The following is a 26,154-nucleotide window of genomic DNA, read 5'->3' on the forward strand; positions in this document are numbered from 1 at the left end:
TGAGGAGCCCTGCTTGTGGCTCTTCTACAGTCAAATTCAGTTTTTTCGACTTCTGGCTTATAGCCCCAATGGTACTCACTGGAAAATTCCTATTTGCAGTCTGTAACCAAGGCCATTGGTATGTTTGCCACAATAACATTGTGACGATTTTGAGAGATCTCTTTCCTTTTAACTATCATGCCATGCTTCTTACACCTGGTATTGAGAAATCTTTGTGTTGGCCCAATCAGAAACAAATCTATGGGTATTGTTTATAATGCAGGACTCTTTTCTAGGTACCGTTTTTTTCCAGTTTACAATACATTTTGGTCAGTGGGTACATCAATAAAAAGATATACAACTTATATTATATGATAAACAGCAACTTCTTTCATGACTTAATTAAAACATATGGCTTTGATTTTATCCAATCATACAGATACAGGTTTGGTTACATTCAAAAGTTCTTTAAAACATTCTATAAAAATCAGCAGTTTTATACTTTATATACTTTTAAATCTTGCAATGTGTTTATAAAAAATACTTTTATACTTTAGAGCATGAGGTTTCTGTTATTTAGTTTTAAATTCAGAACTGTTCATGCTCTCTCTCTGTCAGTCTGTACAGTGATTGGATTTTAGGATAAATTTAATTATTACAGCTATTATATTTTATTCATCACACGCATTTCCAGCTTGTAGATCATTATTGTCTACATTCACTTGCACTTGAATACCTGCTATTCACCAATGCTGACGGCATGTGCGTTTCAATTCCACAGTGCGATTAAATGCATAGATTTATTTACATGTTAACTTTCCTGTAAGCAAATAAATTAAAGGAATGTGTTGGTGCCAGACCTAATTTTTTATTCAAAGTCCTCCAAGTTGATTTAATTCATTCCATTTAATCTCATTCAATTGTTCAGAGTAACTGCTTCACATGAAACAGTGAAAAAGGCTAAGATTCAAATGACTTCAAAAACAACCATAAGAAAAAAGCATGTTGAGGGATCTGTGTGGGAAAATTACTACTGTGGGAAGTAGAGTTATTTTTCATTCAGCCATTTCAAGGAAAATATATTAAGACCTCCTTAACTCTTGATTATGACCTTTTCAAAATGTTAAAAATAATCTACTAGAATATGGAGGGTATTTGTGAGGTCTTTTCGCATACTGTGGGCTCTTCGTTAAGGGTGATAAAGCCAAAAGAGTTGAACAGACTGTTTTTAGGATGCACCAACCTTCTGTTGCGAGGTCATGTTAGTTTATTGTTGTGGTAGCAGCATATCAAGGCCCTGAGTGGAGGATGGAAGAGTTTGGTGGCAGCAATATGAGCGTATTTATAAACTACTTTCCTCCACAGCAATAAATATCACACCATGCCATGCCAAAGCTGGCAAGAAGAGTGCAAATCTTCACACTGCTCCAAGAATTGTATGTGATGGTGCCTCGGAGTCCAAAGGAAGTTGGGATGCTTTCAGGCAGCAGTTTAAATGTGTGTACCTCCCTGGCTGTCAAAGAAAAGCCCTTAATTCACGTTTGGTGACGAGGACAACAAGGAGGAGGTAACGGCACAGGCAGTGGATGGAGGTTATTTTAAGTTATTTTACATTATTAAAAGCGAAAATAAAATAAGAAAAACAACTATTTCAGATCCGGTCTATGATAGTGCATAATTCCTTGTAATTACACTCACAAACGTGCACAGAGTGTTGCCCAGAATTCACATTATTTTAATGTTGATCCTCAGCAGCTATTGACGAGCTGATTACAACGCTGGTGCGTTCCTCCGCAGCAAAAAGCTGAAACTGTTGGTGGTGGCGCAGAGACCACCAGAAGAATCGTAGTAAAATGGCATGTTCATTTAGAGTGCGAGTAATTTGTGTAACGCTAAGGGTGTGGTGAGATCACATGTCTAAGTGGTAGGATCTTTGTAGGAACATGCTACTAATGTGTAGTGGATTGGACATGCTCAAGAGATCATCCTGAGAATGGTGCATATACAACTGCAGAGAATTACCTATTTTGTCAGTACAAAGAGGGTGCGGGTAATATTTATAGATTTTCAATCACAAAAAACAGAAATCAGTTAGAAACTATTTTTTTTCCCCAATGAATATTAAGGATGGACATGGGTAAAACAAATTCTAGGTTACATATGGCGGATATGAAATTATATGTATGTGCTGAAATGCAAGATCAAAATGTTTCCAATTTAAAAATAAATATTACTCTATTAACTATTTTTCTCATTAAATACCACTCAAATGATCTTTGAAAATAAAAGTACATATAGGTTTTCTATTTTATGATCTGCCTCATATAGCTAACCTGTGCAAGTGGTATCAGTGACTCTTTAATTAACCCAATGTCAGAAGCTCATGAAGCTGCGTTTCAGCTACTTTGCTAAGCGGTGTCAGTGGCTCAGACTAAGGCTGTGGATGTAACAGAGCTAAATAAGCCTAATGCTCAATGCACAAAAGCTAATGGGATGTGGCACAGGGACCCACAAAGTGTTATCCTGATGTCCAATCATCCCTTCTATCTGGGCTTCAATCCGCTATCCTTACCCAACCTGGTGACTACACATGAGAATGAATTTGTAACACGATGCATGCCGCATTCATCTGACAGCCATTAGTTATCTCTGCAGGCACTCTATCTCTGCCATTAAGCAAGCGAGACCCTTCTTCCTGATGACATAAAAAAGAATTATATTGCAGCCTGTGTAAAAAAAAAAGAAAGAAAAAAGACACCTATCTTTAGCTGAGCAATGATAATGAGCTCCTTCAACCATATGTCCCAGTCAAAAGCAGAAAATGTTGTTAAACTGCAAAATCAGATAATTAGACTAATGACGGGACGCTACAAACTAAAGCAGGAGTGAGAAAATAACACATGATGACTGATATCAAAAGTTAAACAAGGCAACACTTGATAATCGGTTACAGCAGCTATGTTTCATCAGTTACCTTAAGGTCACTCCCGTTTAGACGCATTCTGTTGATCTTTCGACCGCTCGGCCTGGTTGAATCCACCCAGTAGATGAATTCCTTCTTGTAGTCAAAATCTAGGTGGATGATGTTGTACAGGCCCTACGAATAAAAAAAAAAGCATGTTAAAGTACAGTATCTGTGTATTTATCTGAATAAAAAAAAAAATAGTTTCCCTATGGCTGCCACTCTAACTGAAACCATAAAAATCCAATATTTAGTAAACGAAAAGAAAAAAAAAAAAACATAAATTTTACTCTGCACAACCAAAAGGTATTTTAAATTTGCATTAATAAAAAGCAAAACATGGAACCATGTTCTTTTTATGTGTGATGGGATTTTTGCAGCACGGGCAATATTGATTTTGGTGGATGCCTCATAGCTCTCAAGGCTTTCAGCAGTACAAGTCATTTCAGAATTGACTGAAGAGCAAGCTGAAGTCCGATCAAAGCGGCAAAGTGAGGTACCTTTCTTCAGTGTTTAGCTCATAGGAGCCCGCTGTCAGTCAGACAGTGCCACACACTAAACAAGTGCCCCCACCCTACTGTCTCACACTGTAGGAGCCTAGAACAGATGTCAGACAATCTGACAGGTGCAATGAAATGTCTTCATCAGATCATCAACACCCTCAGACAGGTCGCAAAAGGTCCTTAGGGAACCTTTCTGCACTCCGAGTATCTGTTACGGAGATGAAGCCTACATTTCGCTTTTATCAGCACTTCTAGAATTGGACTGCATTTGTTATTAATTCGCCCTGAGGACTGCATAAAATCTATGGGCTGAAAGCCTTCAACTGAGCTTAGAGAAAAAAAGAAGTAACAAAGCAAACTAATCTAAGGCTATTTTGTGTCATTAAATGTGTGCCGCAGTGGCATTTCAGATGACTTATTTATTTTTTGTTACCAATTTACAAAGTTTTAAAGGGAGAAGAGTATCAATTCAGTTCTGCTAAATTATTCACACCCCTTGAACTTCTTCACATTTTATCACCTAACATTTAAGGAGGTCATTTTACAAGGTTTTCAAAATGGAAGCTCTCCATTCTCCCACAAATTACTAACCAACTGAAGAAAAACATTCCCTCATCATGACGCTGCCACCACCATGTTTTACACCGAGGTTGCCGTGTTAAAGGCGATGTTTAGTGTTCACTTTCCACCACAGATAGCTTGCATGTCGGCCAAGTAAGTTTGATTTTGGTCTCACAGGACCATCTTCCATTGACTTTGTTGTCTGTGTTCACTACATGGCCAGACCATAACTGCAAATTGGACTTTATACGGGCCTCTTTTAACAACGGCGTACATAGGCCAAGATTTACAGAATGCACGGTCAACACAAGACGTCGTGTCAACAGATTCCCCCCCACCTGTGCTGTGGATCCCTTAAGCTCCTCCAAGTTAACCTGAGCCTCCTTACCGAGTCTGTTAGTTTAGTTGGACAGCCATGTTTTTGTAGGATCTCTGTTGTTTTGATTTTCTGACCGTGGATTGGGTTGTGCTCTGCGAGATGGTCAAAGCTCGGCACATGAATTTAAAACCTAACCCTGCTTTGAACCTCTCCACAGCTTCATCCACGGTGGGTACCAGAACAGCTTTATTTACACTGAGAGGAAAGTACACACAGGTGGACTCTGTTTTACTAATTTCTGTGATTTTTAAACATCATTTTATCGAATCATGGCTCTATTTTTTTTGTTTTTGTTTTGTTTGTTGTTTCGTTGCTCTTGTCAGATTACTTTAATGGCTCTTGTTACCCAGCACTTTGATGCAAGTGTTTTAAAGTGCTATAAAAGTTCAACTCACACTGACACTGGAATGTTTTTTTAGGATTTACCAGTGCAAAATGGGTTGAATGTTGTTATAAAATGACAAAAACATAAAAAAGAGGAGCAGTAACTGTCACCCAGCTTAAAAATTGCAGCACTGTTGCACTGAAATTCATTGTGTAACCCATGCCTTGATTCATTTGTCACCTCTAAAGTTGCATTCATTCACATTGTTTTCCCACAACTCTCATTTTCTTTACAACAATTTTGGAAGCAATTTTCTTAATTTATATAGTCTTCTGCTTAATCTCTAAATACCCAATTTGATGTTTTTATAGGAGAAAAACCATAGAGATGTTTTTGCGAACAGAAAAGTACAAAGAATGGTTAGCTGATTTTGAAAAAAGAAAGTGTGATAATTTACGTTTGGGTAATTGGAGGTCAGGGGACGAGTGAAGAGGCTAATTTGATTATAAGAGATGGGTGTGGGATACTTGTGAGGTGAGTTCTAGTAAATCACATCCTACTTTTTGTGATAATCAACGGTTAGATTGAAGCCTAGCCCGGAGCAGCATTGAACCTAAAAATGATTTAAACATCACTTCCACTGGTTCTCCATTAAGTGGATTCACCTCGCTGCTCTGCACCAACCAAATTGCCAGTTATTTTCCACATTCGTTTTTTGCAGTTGGTTAGTCATGAAGAACAGTGAAGATTTAATTGGACAGAACACTTTTTTTTCTTTACTCATAGGTATGCACCATTTTTATTCATTGAAAAAATGCCTATTGAATTTACAGTGTCCTCCACAGTTACCGGCACCTCTGTTGAATATGTGATTTAAAGATTTAAATACATAAAGTCATATTTTATTGCAGTGGCATGAGCCTAAACTAAAACTGTGCCAAAGTTTCCTTACAGTGATCTGACAAAATATTTTTACTTCCCTTCTTCTAAGGATGGACCTTTTAAAATATTTAACTATGCTAGCACAATAGGTGAATTGATTTAACTGGTTTTTACATATTTTTACTAGGGGATGATAATAAGGCTACATTCACACTGCAGGTCTTGATAGTCTATTCCCTTTTTTGAGGTGGTCCTTCACACTACTATTAATTGCAACCACTATCAGACTTCTGTTTTAAAAATCCAGTATGTATCCAAATTAGTATCACACATAGAAGTGTAGAAGTGGCCCAAATTGGAATTTTTTTTTTTGGGGGGGGGCGTGGAAAGATTGAAAATGGGCCGTTCACACTGCCATGAAAAAGATGGATATTGTTTGCATACGGGCAAAAAGATTGGATTTGGGTTTCATTTATCTACAGCATGAACGTAGTCTAAGTGTCAAGGGTAGGCTTTTTTTATTTCTATTTCATTTTGCATTTTTTTTATTTATTATTTTTTATTAACGTTCAGCAATCAATGAACCATGCACATCCATTTCAGTTAGTGGCCACAAAGTTTCAGCCTTTATGTCCTTTTTTTATGTAAACAAAGAAAAAAATGAGGAAAAAAATATTAAGAAAGAAAAAAAAAAAAAAAAAACAAGGACATTTATTTATGGGAAGTGCAAATTGTTATTACACCGTCTCTAAGTAAAGAATAGTAAAGTCGAAGCCTGGCCTGTATAGTATTATATAGTCCATCCATTTCTTCCGCTTATGATAGACATCTGCTGTCATTCTCTCTGTCCTGTAAATGTCTGTTGGATGTCCATTCACTTGCTCAGAGCTGGGCTTTCCTGTGAGAGCCATATTTTTGTGATGGCTTTCTTGTCTACCACCAGCAGAATAACAAACAGATATTTATCTCTCTGTGGCCATCCTTCAGGCATGAATCCAAAAAATTGTTTTATTCCCCAATAGCAGATGACTTCCTAACATGTGTGTTATTTTATTGTGTATTTCCTGCCGGTAGGTTTTAATAGCATCACAGTCACCAAAGTCTTCATAGCAATTTGCATTAGTATTTCAACAGCTTTGCCAGCATGTCAGTGAATTGCCCTTTCACAGAGATTTCAGAGGGAGATTGTGGTGAAGAGAGAGCAGAGTCAAAAAGCAAAGCTCTCAATTTACCAGTCGATCTACGTTCCTACCCTCGTCTATGATCATGACATTTGGGTCGTGACCAAAAGAACGAGATTGTGGATACAAGCGGCTGAAATGAGTTTTCTCCGTAGTGTGTCTGGGCTCTCCCTTAGAGATAGGGTGAGGAGCTCAGTCATCCGGGGAGGACTCAGAGTAGAGCCGCTGCTCCTCCACGTCGAGAGGAGCCAGTTGAGGTGGCTCGGGCATCTGGTCAGGATGCCTCCTGGACGCCTTCCTGGTGAGGTGTTCCGGGCACGTCCCACCGGGAGGAGACCCAGGACACGCTGGAGGGACTATGTCTCTCGGCTGGCCTGGGAACGCCTTGGGGTTCCCCCGGAGGAGCTGGCCCAAGTGGCCGGGGAGAGGGACGTCTGGGCCTCCCTAAGGCTGACGCTGCTACCCAGCGACCCGACTGCAGATATACGGAAGAAGATGGATGGATATATATCTCCTTTCATTTATTTATCATGCACTCTGTAGTGTATATCTTATACTTCTTTTTTATTTCTCTAAAAATAACCCTTTTAAATCTTATCAAATGCTTTTACTTGTTTTGTTGCCGTGGCAGCTCAGTGTGAGCACCTTCAATTTCATTGCACAACAATAAAGGTTATTCTATTATATTCCATTCTATGCGTCATATGATGGGTTACACCAGCATATCATTAATTGGAAGGACCCAGGGCCAAAATGTAACTTTATTAACAACTAATTTCTATTTTACCAACTTTATTTGACCATCACAGAGATAAACGATTAATCCCAAGGAGTTTGAAAAAAAAAAAAAAAAAAAAAAGAATCTGCAGCAACTTGGTTGTTTGGCAAAAAGCTGGAAAATAAAATGACAGTTAACAAAAATCTTTTATGAAAAGGATGTTCTTTATCTTTATCATATGCAATAGTGCTGCAATAGATTACCTGTTTTAAGATGGTGTAATTTGAACCATCCACGCTGAGTTTGCGAATCTCATGGTGGTCTGCCATTATGAGAAAGGGCTCCTCAGCTGAAATACAGAATGCATGGGATCAAGGGACTCAAAATGTTATATGAGGAAATTCTTCAAGTTGAGACAACAACAATCAAACTGACCTGATACAGCCTTGCATGTGTTGGGGTTGCGGTCCACAGGTTCGTAGCCATCCACACACAGGCACCTGTAGGACCCATAGGTGTTGATGCAGCGCTGGCTACAGGGAAGGGTAGTGGAGCATTCATCAACATCCACACAAGTCTTCCCATCATCTTTCAGGCGGAAACCAGGCCAGCATTTACACTGATGATCAAAATAAACAAACACAAAAACATAAAGAAATGCTTGGATCATACCTAAGACACCAAACTATAATGGACAACATATACAAATATAATGAAACAAAAATAATTTGAAGAACTTAAAACTTAAAAAGTTTAAAAGTCTGAAACATTTAAATAATTTCCTTGCAGCTTCCACATTTTTGAGCATTGCACTTAAACCACATTCTCTGCATTTTTGGCTATATTGTTAATTCCCTGCTGCCTAAAAGACTCAATTATCTACATTCAGTTAAAGAAATAAATGCATTCACTATAACCATGATGTTAAAAGAAAATAACTTTTATAATCCTGCTATTTTCTACTTTGCTTTTAACAATAATTTCTAGACAGAGAATTTTATTATTTTACCTCAAGACATTAATAAGGTAAATATGGTCCACCAGAATGTTTTTGCTATTTTTTTCATCTTCGCCGCCTATGTTCATTTTTACACTCAAGTGAGATATTTCCAGTAGTCACTTATTGCATCATCAGTTGCAAAACAATTCTCTTGCCATTCTATTTAGTTCCTGAAAAAGTACCTTCTGAATTTTGATGGAAAGCTGCACACAGTCCTGAGTTAAAACTTTATTAACAAACAAAGCAGTTTGATGTGTGGCATTCATTGGGATCTTCATAAAACCTTGATCAGTTTGCATGTAAATAAAAGAGGTAAAATGGGAAGAAAAACTGAAATAAAAAACATCCAATCATACGCTACCATATAGATAGATAGAGTGAACAACGAGAACTTGCAGGGTGGTATGGACCAGACTCTGGTCTGGACCATTTAATATATATGATATAGAGGGACTCAAATATTGTGCCAACAAGGGTTCATTTACAAATCGTTCTTTGAAACTTTAGGTTAAAACAAAATAGACACAAAACACAACAAAAACAACAATGTAGACTGAAAAAAGTACATATAAAAATTTAAAATAACGTCTGAAGCTACTCTGAAGTAATATGATCAGAGCCAAGTGAAGATGTTACAAACATTTACAAATTGACACTTCGGGGAGGGCTGGCTTCTAGCTGGAGAAAACAAGCTGGGCTCAAAGGGCAGATTTTTGTTTTGTACACCAACAACCCTCCCAAACCCAAATCTAATTGTGTTTTCTGCTCAATATTCTTGAAAATGACTTAAGTTTACAAGGGAAGTTTAAACAGCCACATAGGATACAATTCAAGACAGGGGGAAATTTAAGTTATAAGGCAATTTTTTTAGACTGGACTATGGTATCCTGAAATATCTGAGGGGGGGGGGGGGGGGGGGCACACAAAACAACAAGACTTGATAGATCATTACTTACATGACAACTTTAAACCTGTATTATTTACAAATATACCAAAAATGTGTCTTTTTCTAATCATTCTATAACTGGCAATGTGTTTAATATAAAAAGTGTGTCCACCTATAAAACAATAGATGTGATCTACATGACATGAAATAAAGTTTCCCATCCATTGAATTTTTCTGACCAACCAAAAAACATATTAATGAACAATAGGACTTCTATAAAGATGAAGGCTTTAACCAGTTATGTTATAAGATATTTTAATGAAAACACTGCTCATCTCCTTTATCTCTTAAAGGTATTGACATGAATATTCACAGCCAAAGATGGTACTGTCTATTCCATTAGGAAAGAAAGGTCATTCGGATATTTTACCTGAAAATGTTTTGCTTTAGGGTACGAATGGAACAATATGCCTCTATAACATAATACATAGATACTTGTATAATATTTACGAATTGTATAACGTTTGTTCATGTTTATCATGACAGCTGCAAAATACATCTTTATTTTTTTCAATTGTTGTCCATTTTGCCTTCACCTAGTTTTCAAAAGAACATTTCTGAATTTATTATTAATACTCAGTCCTCTCCTGAGGACTTTATAGGCCTCTCCTCAGCTTTTGACACACTTAATCATTATAAATAGACTGAGGGATGTGGTTGAAATCTTTGGATCTGTTCTTAGATTTTTCTTTTTTATCCATATATGCCTGCTGGGGTGGCCTGAGGCATAAATTAACTTTGCAGCTGCTTATGGCCCCCTCATAGCCTAGGAGTCCCAAGAGATAGTGAATTCAAACAGAAGAGCTACCATTCAGTTTTAGGATTAATTTGAAAATGCTTTGCTCTTAACCTCTAGAGCTTTACATGGACCAGCTCTTTCATATATTGCTGTCATGATACAGCAATAGACCTCCACTTGCAGACTGGTGTGCTCTAATCAGAGCCTTGATATTGATTTTAATGAACAGTAGCACTCAGACAGTGGGGTGGACTGCCCTTAGTTTGGACTTGGTGGATACTTTGTGAAAGAAGCTAAAAAGATTTTTGTGTATACTCACTGAGTTGACTGTAATAAATCTTGCTTAAAAGACAAGGATGACAAGTTATGTGTCACACTATTTTTTTTCTGTAGAATGGTAACAGCATATTAGGTTTTTAAGAAACTGCAATGTTGTGGCAAGTGAAAAATGGACAGACCTTCATTAAAAAAGCCAATTTTTGTAAAAACAATAAAAATAATTCCACATACGCAAAGTATATATATATATATATATATATATATATATATATATATATATATATATATATATATATATATATATATATCGTGTTCCTCTGTGATTCAATCTCAACACAGTGACCACCTCAGTGACCAGTGCGAAACCAAAAATAACTTAGTGCTTGTATCAGCTGCGCTGCACCAACTGTAAATCCTTTTCTTATCCGGAGTTATAGCCTTGATGGCCTTTCTGCTGATCTCCCTGTTCAGGCCACAAATGGTTGAGCTAAAGGTCCGCATTGATGTGCTCTCTGTCCAGATCTGCCCCAGTCATGACAAGCGAGAAGCGCTTTCCTGTGCTTTTGGGCAATTTCTGATGCAGTAAACGCCAACTTGCATAGCAACCCAACAATAAAATTCAGAAATTAATGCTTAAAACTGCCACAATCTGACAACCGGGATGACCACCAAAACACTCCAGTGATTGTGGCCTTGACCTGCATCTAACCCTCATATCAAAATGCTGCCGTTGTGCTGCCAGAAGCAGAACAGAGGCATGGCACAGCGAGCAAGCGAGGTGGATCAGACAGTTGTTGGCTTATTGTTAACCCACCCACCTCCCCCTAAAGGCTTTCAAGGTTACAAAGTGAGACAGTACATTTATATATGCTCCAACCCATCTTTATCTCTTAAATGATGTGCAAAGTAAGGCTTGATTTATTATCAGTCATTAATCATTCATGTCCACACCACTACTGATATGAGCCCCCGATTAAACCTGTAAGTGAAATGGAAATATTGCTGCAATCGCTTAGAACTCCAGGTCAGAATAGTTTTTTTTTTATTATTATTATTAAAAAGTATCACTTTAGTTATATACCTGAATGTTGGAATGCAAGTGACACTGTACAAAGTTGAGGCATATCATATCTGTGCAGTAACACATTTAAGAGGCTGTTAGATTTTGTATTTCAGAGCCTTTCAGATAGCCTTTCTTTTCTCAGCCTGGATTAGATTCTTTAAGTCTAGCTTTTGATGGGTAATTGGTAATCTGTTTTCTATCAGTGCCTTGCAAAAGTATTCACACCCCCTTTATATCTCATTTTCTCACATCAAAACCACAGACCTCAGACTTTTGAATTGGGATTTTACTTGCTAGAACACTAAAAAAGGGCATATTGTGAGCTAGAAGGATATTTTCCTTATGTTTTCTATGAAAAAAGGAGTGTCTTTCATTGTTTTTTTAATTGGAACTCCAATTTGGTCACAATTACAGCTGCAAATTATTTAGGTTGTGTTTCTATTGCCGTTACATATTTAAGGACTTCTTTTTTTTTCTCCAAATATTCTTTGTAAAACAGCTCAAGCTCAGTTATATTGGATGGATTAATGTTCAAGTCTTGTCACAGACCCTCAATGTGATTTATGCCTGGCCTTTGACTGGGCCATTCAACAAATGCTGTGTTCAAAACCTTTCCAGTACATCTCTGGCTAAATGTTTAGGATCTATGCCCTGCTTGAAGGTGTAACTCCACCCCAGCATCGCCTTTTTCAGCCTATAACAGGTTTTCTTAAATGATAGCTGACTACAGAATGTTCTTCCACATGTTTGGCATGTACACTACTTGACTTAAAGCAAAATTGAATATCTGGCTTTTTTATTTTACTTAAAAATGTAATTAGTGGTGGAGTATGTGTCTTATTTAGGTGGATTTCAAAGTTAAGTTGGAGGAGGGGGTGAATACAATAGCACAACAAGCTTTCTGCACATGAATGAGCAGAAAATGTGAAAACCATGGGAAATCTTCCTTCCATCTAGCACATACAATCTTAACAAAATTCACTAAGCTGCATAGCTGTAATGTGGTTTATTGTGAAAATGTTAAGGGGTTGTGAATGCTTTTGAAAGGTGTGGTCTCAAACTATTTTACTTTCACTATGGATTTACCTTGTAGCCCACGGTGAGATCCTGGCAATCCTGTGTGCAGCCACTGACTCTGCGGTTCAAACATTCGTTCACGTTGCAGTTCCTCTCGTCTGACCCATCTCCACAGTCATCTTTCCCGTCACAAAGATTCCCCTGAGATATGCAGCGGCCATTGGAGCACATGAAGAAGGAGCCATTGCACAAGCTTCCTGAAGAGAACAAAAGAAAGCCGTCATCGGCACCAATCCTGGTGATCAGCCAAGAACGTCGCAAAAGTTGTTGGCCTGGCGCTGGATATTAGCCGATAAATTATACTCAGGGATTCGGATGCCTTTTTAGTTTCTACATATAAACCCATCCGGTTCCTTGGCGAGCGAGCGAGACTGCTGGTGACACAGATGAAGAGATTCCTTACAGAGAGCCAAACAGCAGTCTTACCTGCAGCAAGACATTTGAGGTTCAGAGGCAGTTCATCTGAGTGATCGGGACAGTCCGCATAACCGTCACACTCCCACTGAGAGCTGAGTAGACAGCGGCCGTCCCCGCAGCGAAACTCCCCAGATCCACAGGAGCGATAGACTAAAAAAGGAAAGAGAGTCACTATCTCATCAAGTTATACTCAGACTTGTCAGTTTCAAAGCTTTCGATTCAGCTGGAACTTCTGCGGAGTTGAGCGTCAATTATGTAAAACAGATTTACGGCAAACATTGCCATGACCACTGCTGATAATATAATAAGGAGCTATCAGAATGTAAATAGAATCATTTCTGATCTACATTTCAAGCCATCTGGCGCTATAATGGTATTCGCAGCTGCAATGGCCGACATTTCAAGAATAGACATATGTTTCCTTGGCCAGTCATCGTAAATCAAAGAGGCAACAGACAATTCCCTCCACATGAGAAACTCTAAAATAGTTAATGCCTATAGATAAAACTTGGGTGTCAGCATGCTTACAAGCATTGAGACAAATGTGCATTATCTCAATGTATTGATATTAGTAATAAACCAGCTGCAAACACAAGAAACCTGCAGTTGTGTAATTTTAAGAATCTCGAGTGAGCTTTTATTCAGCTACTTAACTAAAGTTATTACTTTAACTAAACAAAAATTGACAAGATACATTTGTGAATTCTGATGAAATCGTTCACAAAACCTGTTTTTCTTGTCTTTAAACCTTTTAAGTTTACTAGATGTTTGATATGCCACATGCTCCTGACTAGATTAATGTACAGTGCCATAAAAAGGCAAGGCAAGTTCATTTATAAAGCACTTTTTTAGTAACAAGATGATTCAAAATGCTGTACATGAAAAAAACAAACATCACAGAGACAAAGGGGAAACATTACAAAGAAAAGCAAATTGAAGTGGAAAGGCACAAAGCACAAGGGTTACAAAGAGATGTTTTTTTTTTATCTTGAAAATGTTTCTTTAACATTCAGTGAATATTTAAGGAAAAACTATTTTAGATATTATCCTCTACACTTAGTTTATGTCAGTTTTGGTTATTTATATGTAAATAATGAAGTGACTGGCTTCTAATATTGATTTTAATTTTTTCTATGCATGAGATAATGCAAGTTGAATTTACATGGGTACCCATTTATTTGTGTACACTTTTTTGACAATTGTATGTGATTGACAGACACTTAGAACAATTTAAGAGAGTACTTAATTATTGGATTGTGTTGATGGTTTGTAACTGAAATGTAACACATTACAATTCTGCTATATTTGCATTATGGATGGGGGGGTGTTCCCTTTTCTGGCTTCTGGATTTGACCTATTACTATAAATCCCACTAAGGACTTTGTAATAATTAAAAGAAACACAAAGTAAACAATCTACTTGTATAAGGTCAAATGGATAGGTTTTTGAGCAAGAAATAAAGGTTTAAAATATCTAAATTCTTTAAGTTCTTGCTCTCTCAGGAGTCTAATTTGTGGGGGAAAAAAATTAGCAGATTAAATAATGTAAATAATTCAAAGTTTTTGGTCTGCCTGGACATTAAACAAACTGAAGCGGAGAAAAATCAGTGATACAACAAAAAAGAAATGGTAAATGCTGTGAGTCTGGAGTCAGATTTAAATGTTTGCAAATACTACATGCATAATTGTCACATTAAACAAACAGAAAATGCGTCCACCATTGCTATTTAACAGACACACCTGCAGATTGTAACATTTCAAAATAACCATATTTAGAAATATTGTTAGAAAGAGCGTGTGAGAGACCAAGAAGACTACTTGCCACATTCCACTGACTCGTCAGATCCATCTCCACAGTCGTTATCGTGGTCGCAGACGAATCGCTGGGGGATGCACGCTTTGTTTTGGCACCGAAACGAGTTGTCATCACATGTATTATTGGGTGCTGGTGGTCGAAAGGAGAGCATTCAATCCCTAATGAATGGATAACTTTTACTTTCCTCCTGTTGTGCAAAGAATACCTACAAAGATTGCGCTTTGCTTTTGCTATGTTGTTGTTCACCCGCTAAGTGGGTTCAAGAAGAAGTAACTCTGGCTAGATCTCTAAGTGATGGCTGCATTTGTGTAAAAGCCTCTAATTATCCAATTATCCACTAATTCTCTCCATTTGCTTCCTTTTTTCCACCATTCCTTGATAATAGTTGTGTTTTTTTGTTTGTTTGTTTGAATTTTAAGCAAGGAAATGTGTAATGAAAAATATTGTTTTGAGCTGAAAAGGGCAACCTCACCACAGCCAGCAGGAGCTAGTTCATCGCTTCCATCAGGGCAGTCCCTCTCACCATCACAGAGCCAGCGTTTAGGAACACAGGCATACGATCCAGGGCAGCTGAACAATCCTGGAGCACAAGTCACTGTGCCTGAGAGGAAAACAAGATCATTTAGTCCACTTTTTGAATCCAAAGATCTAGTTCTTAGAATAATAAAAAAGATTTATTTATCAGCACTCCCTGTAAAGATTTGCAAAAAGCCTTAAAGGGACCTGGTCACGTATTAAGACTTCATTAATTTCTACACCAGTAGCTCACACTGGTTGCATACAAACATTTTATCAATTAAATCATCACGCCATGTTGGCTTACTATATTTAAACTGAATTAAGATGAAAGTTGGTTCATAAGGGGATACATATTATATTAACACATTTAATATATAATTTATCATGCTGTATTCTTCAAATTTAACAAAGTAGTTTTTTATTTTTTTTAAGGAAGTTTTACATGTTAGAAACGGAAGATAAAATGTTTACAAAGACAAATTAAGGGTATAGTGCAGTAGCACCCTCTGCAGCCAGTAGACCATTGGCAGCGGGTAGCCAATGGGGCATCCGCACCTTCTCTACTGCTGAACAGTTTACTGCTGTTTCATGGCAAACAAAAATAGGATATCAAGGGGCCCATGAGGCCATGCACTTAGAAGCACTCTTGTTCACCTGGCAAATTTATTGAGTCTCCGCCGTAATCGATGCATTAGCGAGAGAACACGGGCTAACTTCTACATTTATAACTTTCTCACCCCAGAAGACATTACGCCTCTAAACAAAAGACCTGTCCAATCGCAGCGGCATGCTTTTCCTTTTCTCCCATGCACGAGCACAACACTGGTGTCATTTCAGCTTGTCGCCAGAGGGGGCAGATGTCTGCAAAAATCCTGGACCTTACGCCATGCTCCCAGTAAAGTTTAAAGAGCTCCACATATTTACATTTGTAATGGAAGGACAAAAAAGAAGGAAAAAAAACTTTTCTTGCATTTCTTCCAAACAACCAGTTGTCATATAGTTAGAGCCTAATGCTTGGCTCAAAGACCCAATAATTGCTAAAGTTCTCTAACAACGAGCTTTGAACATTTCTTTGTAGTTTCCAGACCAGTGGCTTGAAGAAATGAGCCACTGTCTCATGTCATAGTTGTACCCCAGAGAAATAGAAAGTTGTTAAAGACATTATCAGGGGGGCCAATAATTGTGCCAACCATATCTTCTTAGGATTATTTATTTGGTTGCCCTAATGACTAAATATATGGCAATTTGATGTTGGAATTTCCCTGAGTTTTCAATGAGAGATGCTACTGCACTATACCCTTAGTTTCTCTTTGTAAACGTTGTATCTTCCGTTTCTAGCATGTAAAACTTCCTTAAAAAAAAAACAACAACTACTTTGTTAAATTTAAAGAATACAGCATGGTAAATTATATATTAAATGTGTTGGTAATGGCTCTTTACTTATATCCCCTTATGGACCAACTTTAATTTTCTCAGTGCAGCAGTTCTTTGTTTAGTGCTAACACATACTGACTGTGCTTTATGAATAATAATTATTTATAAAATTCTTCACATCAGCAATGCTAACCCTTTTTCTTAACACTGCCCTTAAAGGCAAACACTGACAGGGAGAAAAATTAGCTGCACCGAGAAACAAAGGTAAATATCCCAGTTCAATTAGGCATGTGTGCCTAAAATGCCCATCAGGCTTCTGACAAGAATTGTGCTTTTGGAGACCTCTGGACCATTTCATTAATATTTCTATGACACTCCATTACATCAAAATTACACCACCGAAGTTTGCAGTGCTTTCTGTCTCTTTATCATGGCTGCTTTCATTTTGTTTTATTGTAGAATTCATTACACATACATCTCATTTGCCCACTGAAATAGCTTTGCCTCAGTGCTCACTCGAATTATCAGAAATGCCTGCGGTCTCATTTGTTGCCTCATTAAGACCGTCTCATTTCCAGTTCTGCCTCAGGAATGCACGTAGCTGCAACAGGCAACGTGGCAGACGTGACCTTTTATGTTAATAGCAGAGCCGTCATGACATCTGAAAGGGCACTAACCACAGATCTGCACGCTCTCGTCGAGCCCGTCCTCGCAGTCGTTCTCCCCGTCACACAGCCACTGTTTGGCAATGCATTTGTTCTTCGAGCAGGCGAACTGGTTCCACAGGCACGATGAGTCTGCAGAGGGTGGTGGAGGGAGAATCAGCGCCACACAAATCAAGCAAAGAGAGGCAGAAACAAAATTGCCGCAAAATATGGGAAAGGCATTTTGATCAAAACACAACTGGCTTTCATTGGTTGATTTTTGTTGTCTTGTTTATCGTTTAAGATTTGTTTTTAAGAATTTTATTTCACTGTCTTCGAAGCAAGGCAATCACAGTTTGGCAAAATGCTGGCATTTAATGTGCTGTCAAATGAAACTGTTCAAAAAAATAGTAAATAAAGTGCCTTGTAATCATTGCTGACTGGCAAAAATCTAATTCTAACATTATGAACAGAAACGTCAATATATTTTCTTTTTTCTGAACTTAGTTTCATTGCTGTTTAATGTCACTCAATTATACAAACCAGTACATAACTGTAAAGTGGAGAGAACATGATTTCTAAAAAATGCTTCTGTAAGAAATGTGTTGCATGAATTTGTATTCAACTAATTAGTAAACAGGGTTCGGCTGAGTGTATTTAATCTCAGATTAAATATAGCTGCATTGTAGCACATTTGCTAGCACTCCCGCCCAACCACTGGAAAAAGGCACCAAGCCACCCCATTAACCTGCAAAGATTAGGAGTGTATAGATAATAAATGTATGGATAAATACATCTGCTACTATCAGACTATACAATGCTGCACTATAACTGTAACTACAACTGCAACTATAACTGTAACAACTAATGTGCAATAACCAATGTGCAATTCTATTTAATACACTGTGCAATAACCTGTGCCATAATCCTGAAATGAAGTGACTTCTGCTGTTATTACCACTTTAATGTACGTCAATACATATGTATGTCGTCACCGTGAATGTACATAAGACATCCTAAATCTCTGCTTTATTTCCTTTTCGTATTTTTATTTTTTGATCCATTGTATATATATGGACACACTGTATATACCTGATGTACCTTTTCCTCTTTTTGGCACATTCTTTTGATTATTGATTACTGAGCCGATGTGACAAGTGAATTTCTCCAATGTGACATCAATAAAGCCTATCCTATCTTATCTTATATAGTAAAGGCCTCAGAGGTATGTTAGAGAAAGTAATTAAACAAACAATATAAAGATAAATGAACATAGCAAACAGCTTCGGGTTAAAGTTGAGAAGAACTTTAAAACAGTGTCAGCTTAGAAAACAATATCTCTCAGAGCACTGATCAATCAATCATCTGAAAATGGAAAGAGTATCGCATGACTGAAAACCTACCCAGACATGACAATCCACATAAACAAAGGCTATGCAAAGGCAACTATAGAGAAGCAGCCAGGAGACCTGTGGTAACTCTGGAGGAGCTGCATGGCTCATGTTAGAGAATCTATGCACAGGATAACTACTGGCAAGATAATCTGGCCTTTTTGGAACAGTGGCCATAAAAAAGTCTAATTTCCAGTTTGCAATAAGCCATGTAGGGAAAACAATAAAAATGTGGAATAAGGTGTTCTAGTCAGATGAGACGAAGCTTCAACTTTTCCCCCCACAACTAACACTAGCACTGCACGTCACCCTGAACACATCTGGTGGAGGCAACCATGCTGTGGGAATTATTTCCTTCTCTTCAAAATTGATGTCCACACACAGAGTGAGGTAGAGATAATTTATTATGAAGACATTTTAGTCTCCAGATGTGCAAGGCTGATAGAGACATTCCCCAAAACACTTGCAGATGTAATTATCGCAATAGGTTACTATATACAGTAATTGATACGTGGGGCTGAAAGCAAATTATTTTGATTCATAAAGCATTTTGAAACCAAAGTATCGTATTTGTTCCACTTCACAGTTTCTTCCAATTTATTTAGGTCTATTATAAAAAAAAATGCCATTAAGTTTGTGACAAAATGTTAAAAAGGTTGAGGAATTCAATACGTTTGCGAAGCAATGAATTAAATAATTCAACCACATCTGTGTTGGTTTAGTTGAATGTTCTCATTTATTTTTGACAGGAAGGAGCTGAATGTCGTCTAAGAGAACACTCCGCTGATTGCTGTATAATGGCCATTGTGTGGAACTTGGGCATACGGTATTCATGAGCCGTGCTGAATTTGTGTCACCAAGCCTCCTACTTTCCCTAGGGAGTTGCTCTGTGGTCTCATTCTCTCAGATGTCAGGCTGGGCTAAGTCTGCCAAAGCTTTGATAAGATGTTGAGAGAAGGAAAGAGGGATGTGTGCTGCAGGTCAGACCACAGCACAGGGAATTATGGATCCAGCTAAAGGTGGGGGGTAGCAGAGGAAGGCATAGCTCCCACTGTGCTGGTTTCCCTCCTGTCAGACTTTATACATCACTCCATCTTTATGTGCACCGATAGCAGGATGTCAGATACGGGTGAGATAAACATTAAATAGCTAAATCTGGAAACTGCGATTATCCAGACTTCCTGTGCATGAATCCAAATTTGCACTTCAAATGTGAACAGCTGCTTGAAGTGTACAACAAAATAACAGGTCTACAGCACACTAAATGCATCAAAGAAACTCTTTCATGTCTCATTTTGAATAGTGGTTTGCAGAGTAGAAAAGTGCATTATTCATTGTGAAGGGAGAAATGACTATTTCGTCTAATCAGATGTGGAATTTGAAATCTCTGAAATGCAAAGACATTTTCCTCGTACCACAATGCCTTTGCAGACATGCTATCAGTCACTCTGGCTTTTTATATGATAATTAACCCAGAGGAATGGTAATGTCAGTTTGTTGTGAAAAGAAAAGAACATCTTGGAGATTTAGGGCATAATCCACAACAGGCTTTATGCAAGCGCAAACAGGGCAAAATGACATGTCTTCATGAAAAATGTAAAATTCTGTTCATGTATTATTTTGCTTCATACCATCAAGCATTGGCAATATTCAAAATAAATCAGAGAGTTTGAAAAGCATTAGACACAAACATGTTATTAAACTGAATTGCAATCTTCCAGTCTCTGTAGCTAAATGTAAACAGTGAGAGATGTGTTCGTCATGTGTAGAGATAGAGGGAAATCATATATACCCTCTCAAACTATTTCAAAATTAGAGGACTTCTGCAGTGCCTTTTATTTGCTTTAATATGCTATCAGGCGAAAACTGTTGGTATGCCCCTAGTTTAGATTAAAAACATTTTACGACAAGCAGAGACCAAAGTAACTTGTGAGGTTAGCTTTCACTGTGAAGCTTTGCTTTCCATGCATTGGTATCTTTAGATGCATGTAAACCAAGTCATGTTAATGTCATGTTTTGGCTTTATTGATTTATTTGAATGTTGTTGGCTTTTCTTCTAGAATGGAATGATAATAGATCACAAATACTTACTGACTGTTAAAGGCGGGGTTTGGATGACGTATACATTAATTGTGAATTTCATCTTATACAAACAAGGTCAAAGTTATACTTACATGCCCAAGTAATTGCATACAGCGCCACAAACCTTTAGTAGGTGGCACCATAACCATATATATATATATATTTTTTTTTTACCACCTTCAACACACTCCTGGGATCATTCTGGCAGCATATTTGACTAATCTTTTTCACAGAAGTGGTGAAGCTTATTTATGTGGCTTGAATTGCATATTTGAAAATGTTTAATACACTTGAGAACTGGGCTACTCCAGGAGCTTAATGCTGTTAAGGTACATCCATTGGCAAGATGCAACCCAAATTTCTTGTCATCTGATGACAGTTGCCAAAATACATGCAATGAATTATATTTTGCTGTGCCGAAGTCACAGATTAAACTTTTCAAAGAAAGTGATGCAATACTCTTTCAATCTGCAAACAGCATGATTCACTGCTAGCTGCATAATGTCTTATATTTCACCCCAGTTCACTCAAAATATTGTAGGTAGTATTTTTTTCCAAACTGCATGCATATGGATTAATAAATCAAATCCAATTGCCTTGCATGCATGTGACGGTGATAAAGTTTAACAGCAACTCTGACCACCTACGTCAAGCACTAAGCTCGATTTGCTTTGATGTGAGACATACTGCCATGTGAGGGAGTACATGTGTAGATGTTTGCTGCTTTGGAGAGGGCTAAACTGTAAAATATCAGAACTTCATTATGCATCCACTGTTTAATTGGAGGGATACTGATTTTATCATAACAGGTTTTACATACACAGACATGCACGGAAAAAGAAGAATTACTTGTGATGCAGGAAAGAGCGGCTTTAAAGCCTAATCCTTTCACTTTTCCTGTGAACCTATATTTTCATGCTCAGCTTCATCGACTGATGGGTGCTTAATTAACTGTTATGCTGCAATTTTTTGTGCATTAGAACTCAAATAGTGATGTGGAAAAATCGGTGTCAGAATTAGACCTTCAAACTAGTGCCATCGCTCACGAGAAAAGAAGCTCAACCAATGAGATGAAGTGACTGTTCTTTTTCCTGATTATTAAAGATTAAAACTTACTTTCTATTTTTTGCTTTTGACGAACAATACAAACTGGATAAGAAGCCACAACACAGAATAGCCAAGATAAAATGACATCAGACTTCTCTCAGAGGTAAAACCATCATTACACTGCATTATATCTACATAGTTCAAATGCATTTGAATAATGACATATACAGTTTCAACATATTGCTAATTAAAATCTTTAAGACACAATGATATACTGTAGTTTGGTTCTTTGCTATATTATACTGTAAGTTCACTCATTTAACTTTTTCCACATTTTATCACTAGAAAGATAACTTCAATATGATTTGTGGATATAACAATTTCTTTTAACAAACAAATTTCTGAAAATAGCCCCATACATTTGTAACAAGCTGCCTTTATCCTGACACCTGATACCAAATGCAGGACAAGTTGCCTTTAACTGACAAATGCAGAGTTTACCTGTGTGTAATTTCATCTAATTTTAAATACACTTATTTTCTTAACACCTCAGAGGTTTATTTTTTTTGGGTCAACAGAACAACTATAAGCTGTGCCTCAGTGGAAGAGTTGAGTGATGCAAGCTGTTGTTGAAAATAAGTCATCAGAAATCCTGCTTGGAACAGCTTCCGTCAAGCCTAGTAGGGGACGCTGCAACTATGATCTGATGAAACCAAAATCAAACTAAAAAATAAATAAAAACTAATACCACTCTGAACACAACATGCCCACTGTGAAAAATAAGATAATCTTGTCATGATATCAACAAATAATGTGAAGTAGCACGACACAATTGGTTCCATGTAAGGTGCAACGAGAAATGCTGCATAAAAAAGATGATCCAGAGAATAATAAAAATAATAAGATTGCGGCAGCATAATTTTTGAAGGGATGCTTTAATAAAGCTGAGATAGAGAACCTACCCAGAATTGATGGGAAGCCTAAAGATATGAAAAACATTTAGAAACATACCCCAAATAGTGGCTGGACTGCAGCTAAAGGTTATGTTACACAGTGATCAATAAGGGGGCTGGAGATTGTTTTACAAACTATTCACTCAGATTCCCTTCATACAAGCGCATACCTCACTTTTCAATTTGTTTTGTAGAAAACAATTGAAATTAACTTCAACTTCACAATTCATTTGCTTATTTGTGCTGTTCTATTGCATGATATTCGAATAAAGTACTATGAATCTGCTGGTTATAATGAGAAAAAAAGAAAAGTGTGAAGTACTTTTGCAAGGCACTGTGCATGTGCTGTATGTCTAAATAGTTTACTAATTGAAAATCAAATCATAAAATCTGAATGTATATATATATATATATATATATATATATATATATATATATATATATATATATATATATATATGTTTGACCTAAAGCAATGAGTTTTGTACAAATGATGCATTTCATGACCCAAGACTTTCATTTTTGAGAGTGAAAACATGTTGACTTACCACACTGGAACTCATCTGCTCCGTCTTCACAGTCTTTTTGGCCATCACACAGCCAAACACTAGAAATGCAATTCCCACTTGGGCAAGCAAAGTGGCCCTCCTCGCACTTCTGCCCATGGGAAACTGGGGCACACAACAAAATCAAGTCAATCCACTGAGCAACACCAGTGATTGAGGTCATTATCATCTCCTAAGCTCTGTCTGAATCCCTTGTTCCGCTGCCATAATCATCTCTGAAAATGAGATGGAGTGCTTTCAAACTAAAGCCGGCTTTCCTGACCTGCCTCTGATTTCACAGGGAAAAATGTGAGTCCTTGCAGCTCACCCTGGCAGTTGCTCTCATCGGCGTAGTCTCCGCAGTCATTTGCACCATCGCAGATCCATGACGGATGGATGCAGAGCGAGGTGGAGTTGCAGCTGATGAAATTCGTTTCTTTCACCCCCAGCTTGTAAAAGTGAGAGCAATCGCTGTGGTCTGAATACAAAACACATCACCACAATGACTGCCTTGCCACAATGGCACTGAGGTGGGAGGTGATGGTGAGGAGTGAAGCACTGGGTCTGGCCCATCCAAAGTAAAAGTGACTGGAGATATTTGATCTGCCACAGGGACAGCTATGTGTATGTTTTAAACTTGGCTGTGATAAAAAGAGGGAAGCGCTTACTGCAGTTTTTTTCGTCTGAGGCGTCGGCACAGTCAATGACCTGGTTACACCATGCTGACGTGGCCACGCAGCTGCCATCCTTGCAAGACATTTCAGATGAGCCACATGTAGTATCTGTTGGAGCAAAGGACCGTTTCCCAAACAAAAAACAGGACAGTTAACAGGTTTAGTCCAAAACAATGTTTTCAAGCCCCAAGTAAACCGTTTACTGACTTTAGTGTTTGTTCAGCCTTTGCGATAAACGTCAAAACTTTTATAGTGCTGCAGAACAACAATCAATAGAGAGTTCTCCACAGAGGTTTGCCTTTTAGGGGGAAATGATAATACAACATACAATCACAATGATGTTTTTAAATAGGAGAGGTTTGAATTCATTGAGGATTTTCTGCGTATATTCCACATACTCAAATTAAACAAGCACACCTGAATATGTGCACACATATGTGCAAAATGTGGATGACTGATGCTCGGCAAATTGGATTCTAAATGAATGTTCTTTGTTTGAGACATTTGACATAATTCTGACAAGAAGTTTGCACTTTCTTCTTTGCAAACGTATTAGATTTTATGTAATTTGGTGTGTTTTAAACATAGTTTACAAATTCTCTTAAACTTATTGTTTCATACCAAGGTCAGTTTCCTGTAGATTTGCATCAGCTCCTTCATTATTCCATCCACTTTGTCTAAAGCAATACATTTGCAGCGAAACCCCACAGCTTAATCCTTCCACCACTATGGTTGACATTATTTTTTACTAAGAAAGCCTTACCATTGGGAATGTTCCATAAAAGTGGCTCTAGTGTTTAACCAGGGCCGATCTGAGGAACACATTTTGATCTGTTCTTTTTATAAAATAACCAGTTTGGTTTTCAATAGCATAAGAGCCTATTTGGATCCACGCCATTAGGTCACAATAAATATCTCATGCACAAGATGTTTGATCCACTATATGGTTAATTAAAATTTTTTGTGAATTGTAGTGCAGGAAAATAGCCTAACTACCAACACGAGATCATCTTTTCTTAGCATTCCTGAAAACAAATTGCCATTTTATTTGACCAGCCCTGTATTAAGAAACAAACACCACTATTGACATTTTCAACTTCACCTAACATTGCTGTAAGATCAGTAGACTGGGAATAGTGTTTATACTGTGTGGTAACAAAATATACAACAGAAAGAAAAGATTGGTATTACATTGGTAAGAACGTAATACTAATACTGAAGAATTTTCTTGTCATACAGTAGATCAAAAGCAAAAACTAACTGAGGAGCCTTAAATAAGGGGTGATAACCTGATTGGTTGTTGGTGTCCATGAGCCTGCCCCCAGCTCTTGATGAAAGTGATTATTTTTCTCTGCCCGATGCCCTAGTTTTGCCAACATAGAAACCCTTTTTTGGTGTCAGACTCAGAGCCCAAGGCAGTAGAAACAGAAGGGACTGGTGCTAAGCGAGCACTTGTACCAATTTACCCCTGGAAATGGTTTTCTTCCTAATTCCTTCTGGTCATTGTGGCCAAACAGTGCAATCTTTGTCTTGTTATGCCATAAATCTAAAGGGAATTTGCCTTGTCTGTGTGGGCAGCTGCACATTTCATTCAAACCTGGGGATCTTAATTTTGGAGGACTTGTTTTTTTTTGTTGTTGTTTTTTTCTGTTTTTTGGTCCACATCTCTTTAGTCAATGTCAATGTAAATTTGGGAAAGGAAGTCTGGTTTTCCTGCATTAGCTCATAGTACGTTTTGGTCTTGGTGTTTTTTTCCCCTCTAAACAAGATATGTACCATTATGGATACAAATTCTGTAGAATACAATGGAAAATTCAAAGATCCAAATAACTTGAATTGGTAATTGTGGAATTACCAATTTTTTGGGTTTCAGTCTGTATTGTAAATGTTGTCCTCAAATAGATGAGGGTAACGAGAGTGTATCCAACCATTTTCTTGAAAGCCCCCCTTCCTGCATTTGGATACATGTGTGTAGTCATACATGCAAGCACACAAAGAAGAAAACCTCTCTATTTGATCATGTTTATTGGTGAATTAGTCCAGATATTGTGCTTTTTAACAATGTTATAATAGGGCTGTGTTTAGGGGTCAGATGTCAA

At 37.6% G+C, this 26,154-nt stretch overlaps 1 protein-coding gene across 1 annotated transcript in view; it reads right to left on the reverse strand.

The window, feature by feature from the left end:
- The window catches only part of lrp1bb (low density lipoprotein receptor-related protein 1Bb), a 394,708-nt gene that overhangs the window by 64,755 nt on the left and 303,799 nt on the right, over positions 1 to 26,154 (reverse strand). Inside the window, exons 48-58 of the mRNA XM_036139564.1 lie at positions 24,050 to 24,163; positions 23,710 to 23,859; positions 23,385 to 23,507; positions 17,397 to 17,516; positions 15,299 to 15,427; positions 14,833 to 14,955; positions 13,021 to 13,161; positions 12,604 to 12,791; positions 7,926 to 8,109; positions 7,754 to 7,839; positions 2,954 to 3,076 (exon numbers count right to left, since the gene is read on the reverse strand). Of these exons, the coding sequence (XP_035995457.1) occupies positions 2,954 to 3,076; positions 7,754 to 7,839; positions 7,926 to 8,109; positions 12,604 to 12,791; positions 13,021 to 13,161; positions 14,833 to 14,955; positions 15,299 to 15,427; positions 17,397 to 17,516; positions 23,385 to 23,507; positions 23,710 to 23,859; positions 24,050 to 24,163 (1,481 nt within the window). The remainder of the gene's footprint in view (positions 1 to 2,953; positions 3,077 to 7,753; positions 7,840 to 7,925; positions 8,110 to 12,603; positions 12,792 to 13,020; positions 13,162 to 14,832; positions 14,956 to 15,298; positions 15,428 to 17,396; positions 17,517 to 23,384; positions 23,508 to 23,709; positions 23,860 to 24,049; positions 24,164 to 26,154) is intronic.

Source organism: Fundulus heteroclitus, chromosome 7 (assembly GCF_011125445.2).
Source record: "Fundulus heteroclitus isolate FHET01 chromosome 7, MU-UCD_Fhet_4.1, whole genome shotgun sequence".
Lineage (NCBI taxonomy): Eukaryota > Metazoa > Chordata > Actinopteri > Cyprinodontiformes > Fundulidae > Fundulus > Fundulus heteroclitus.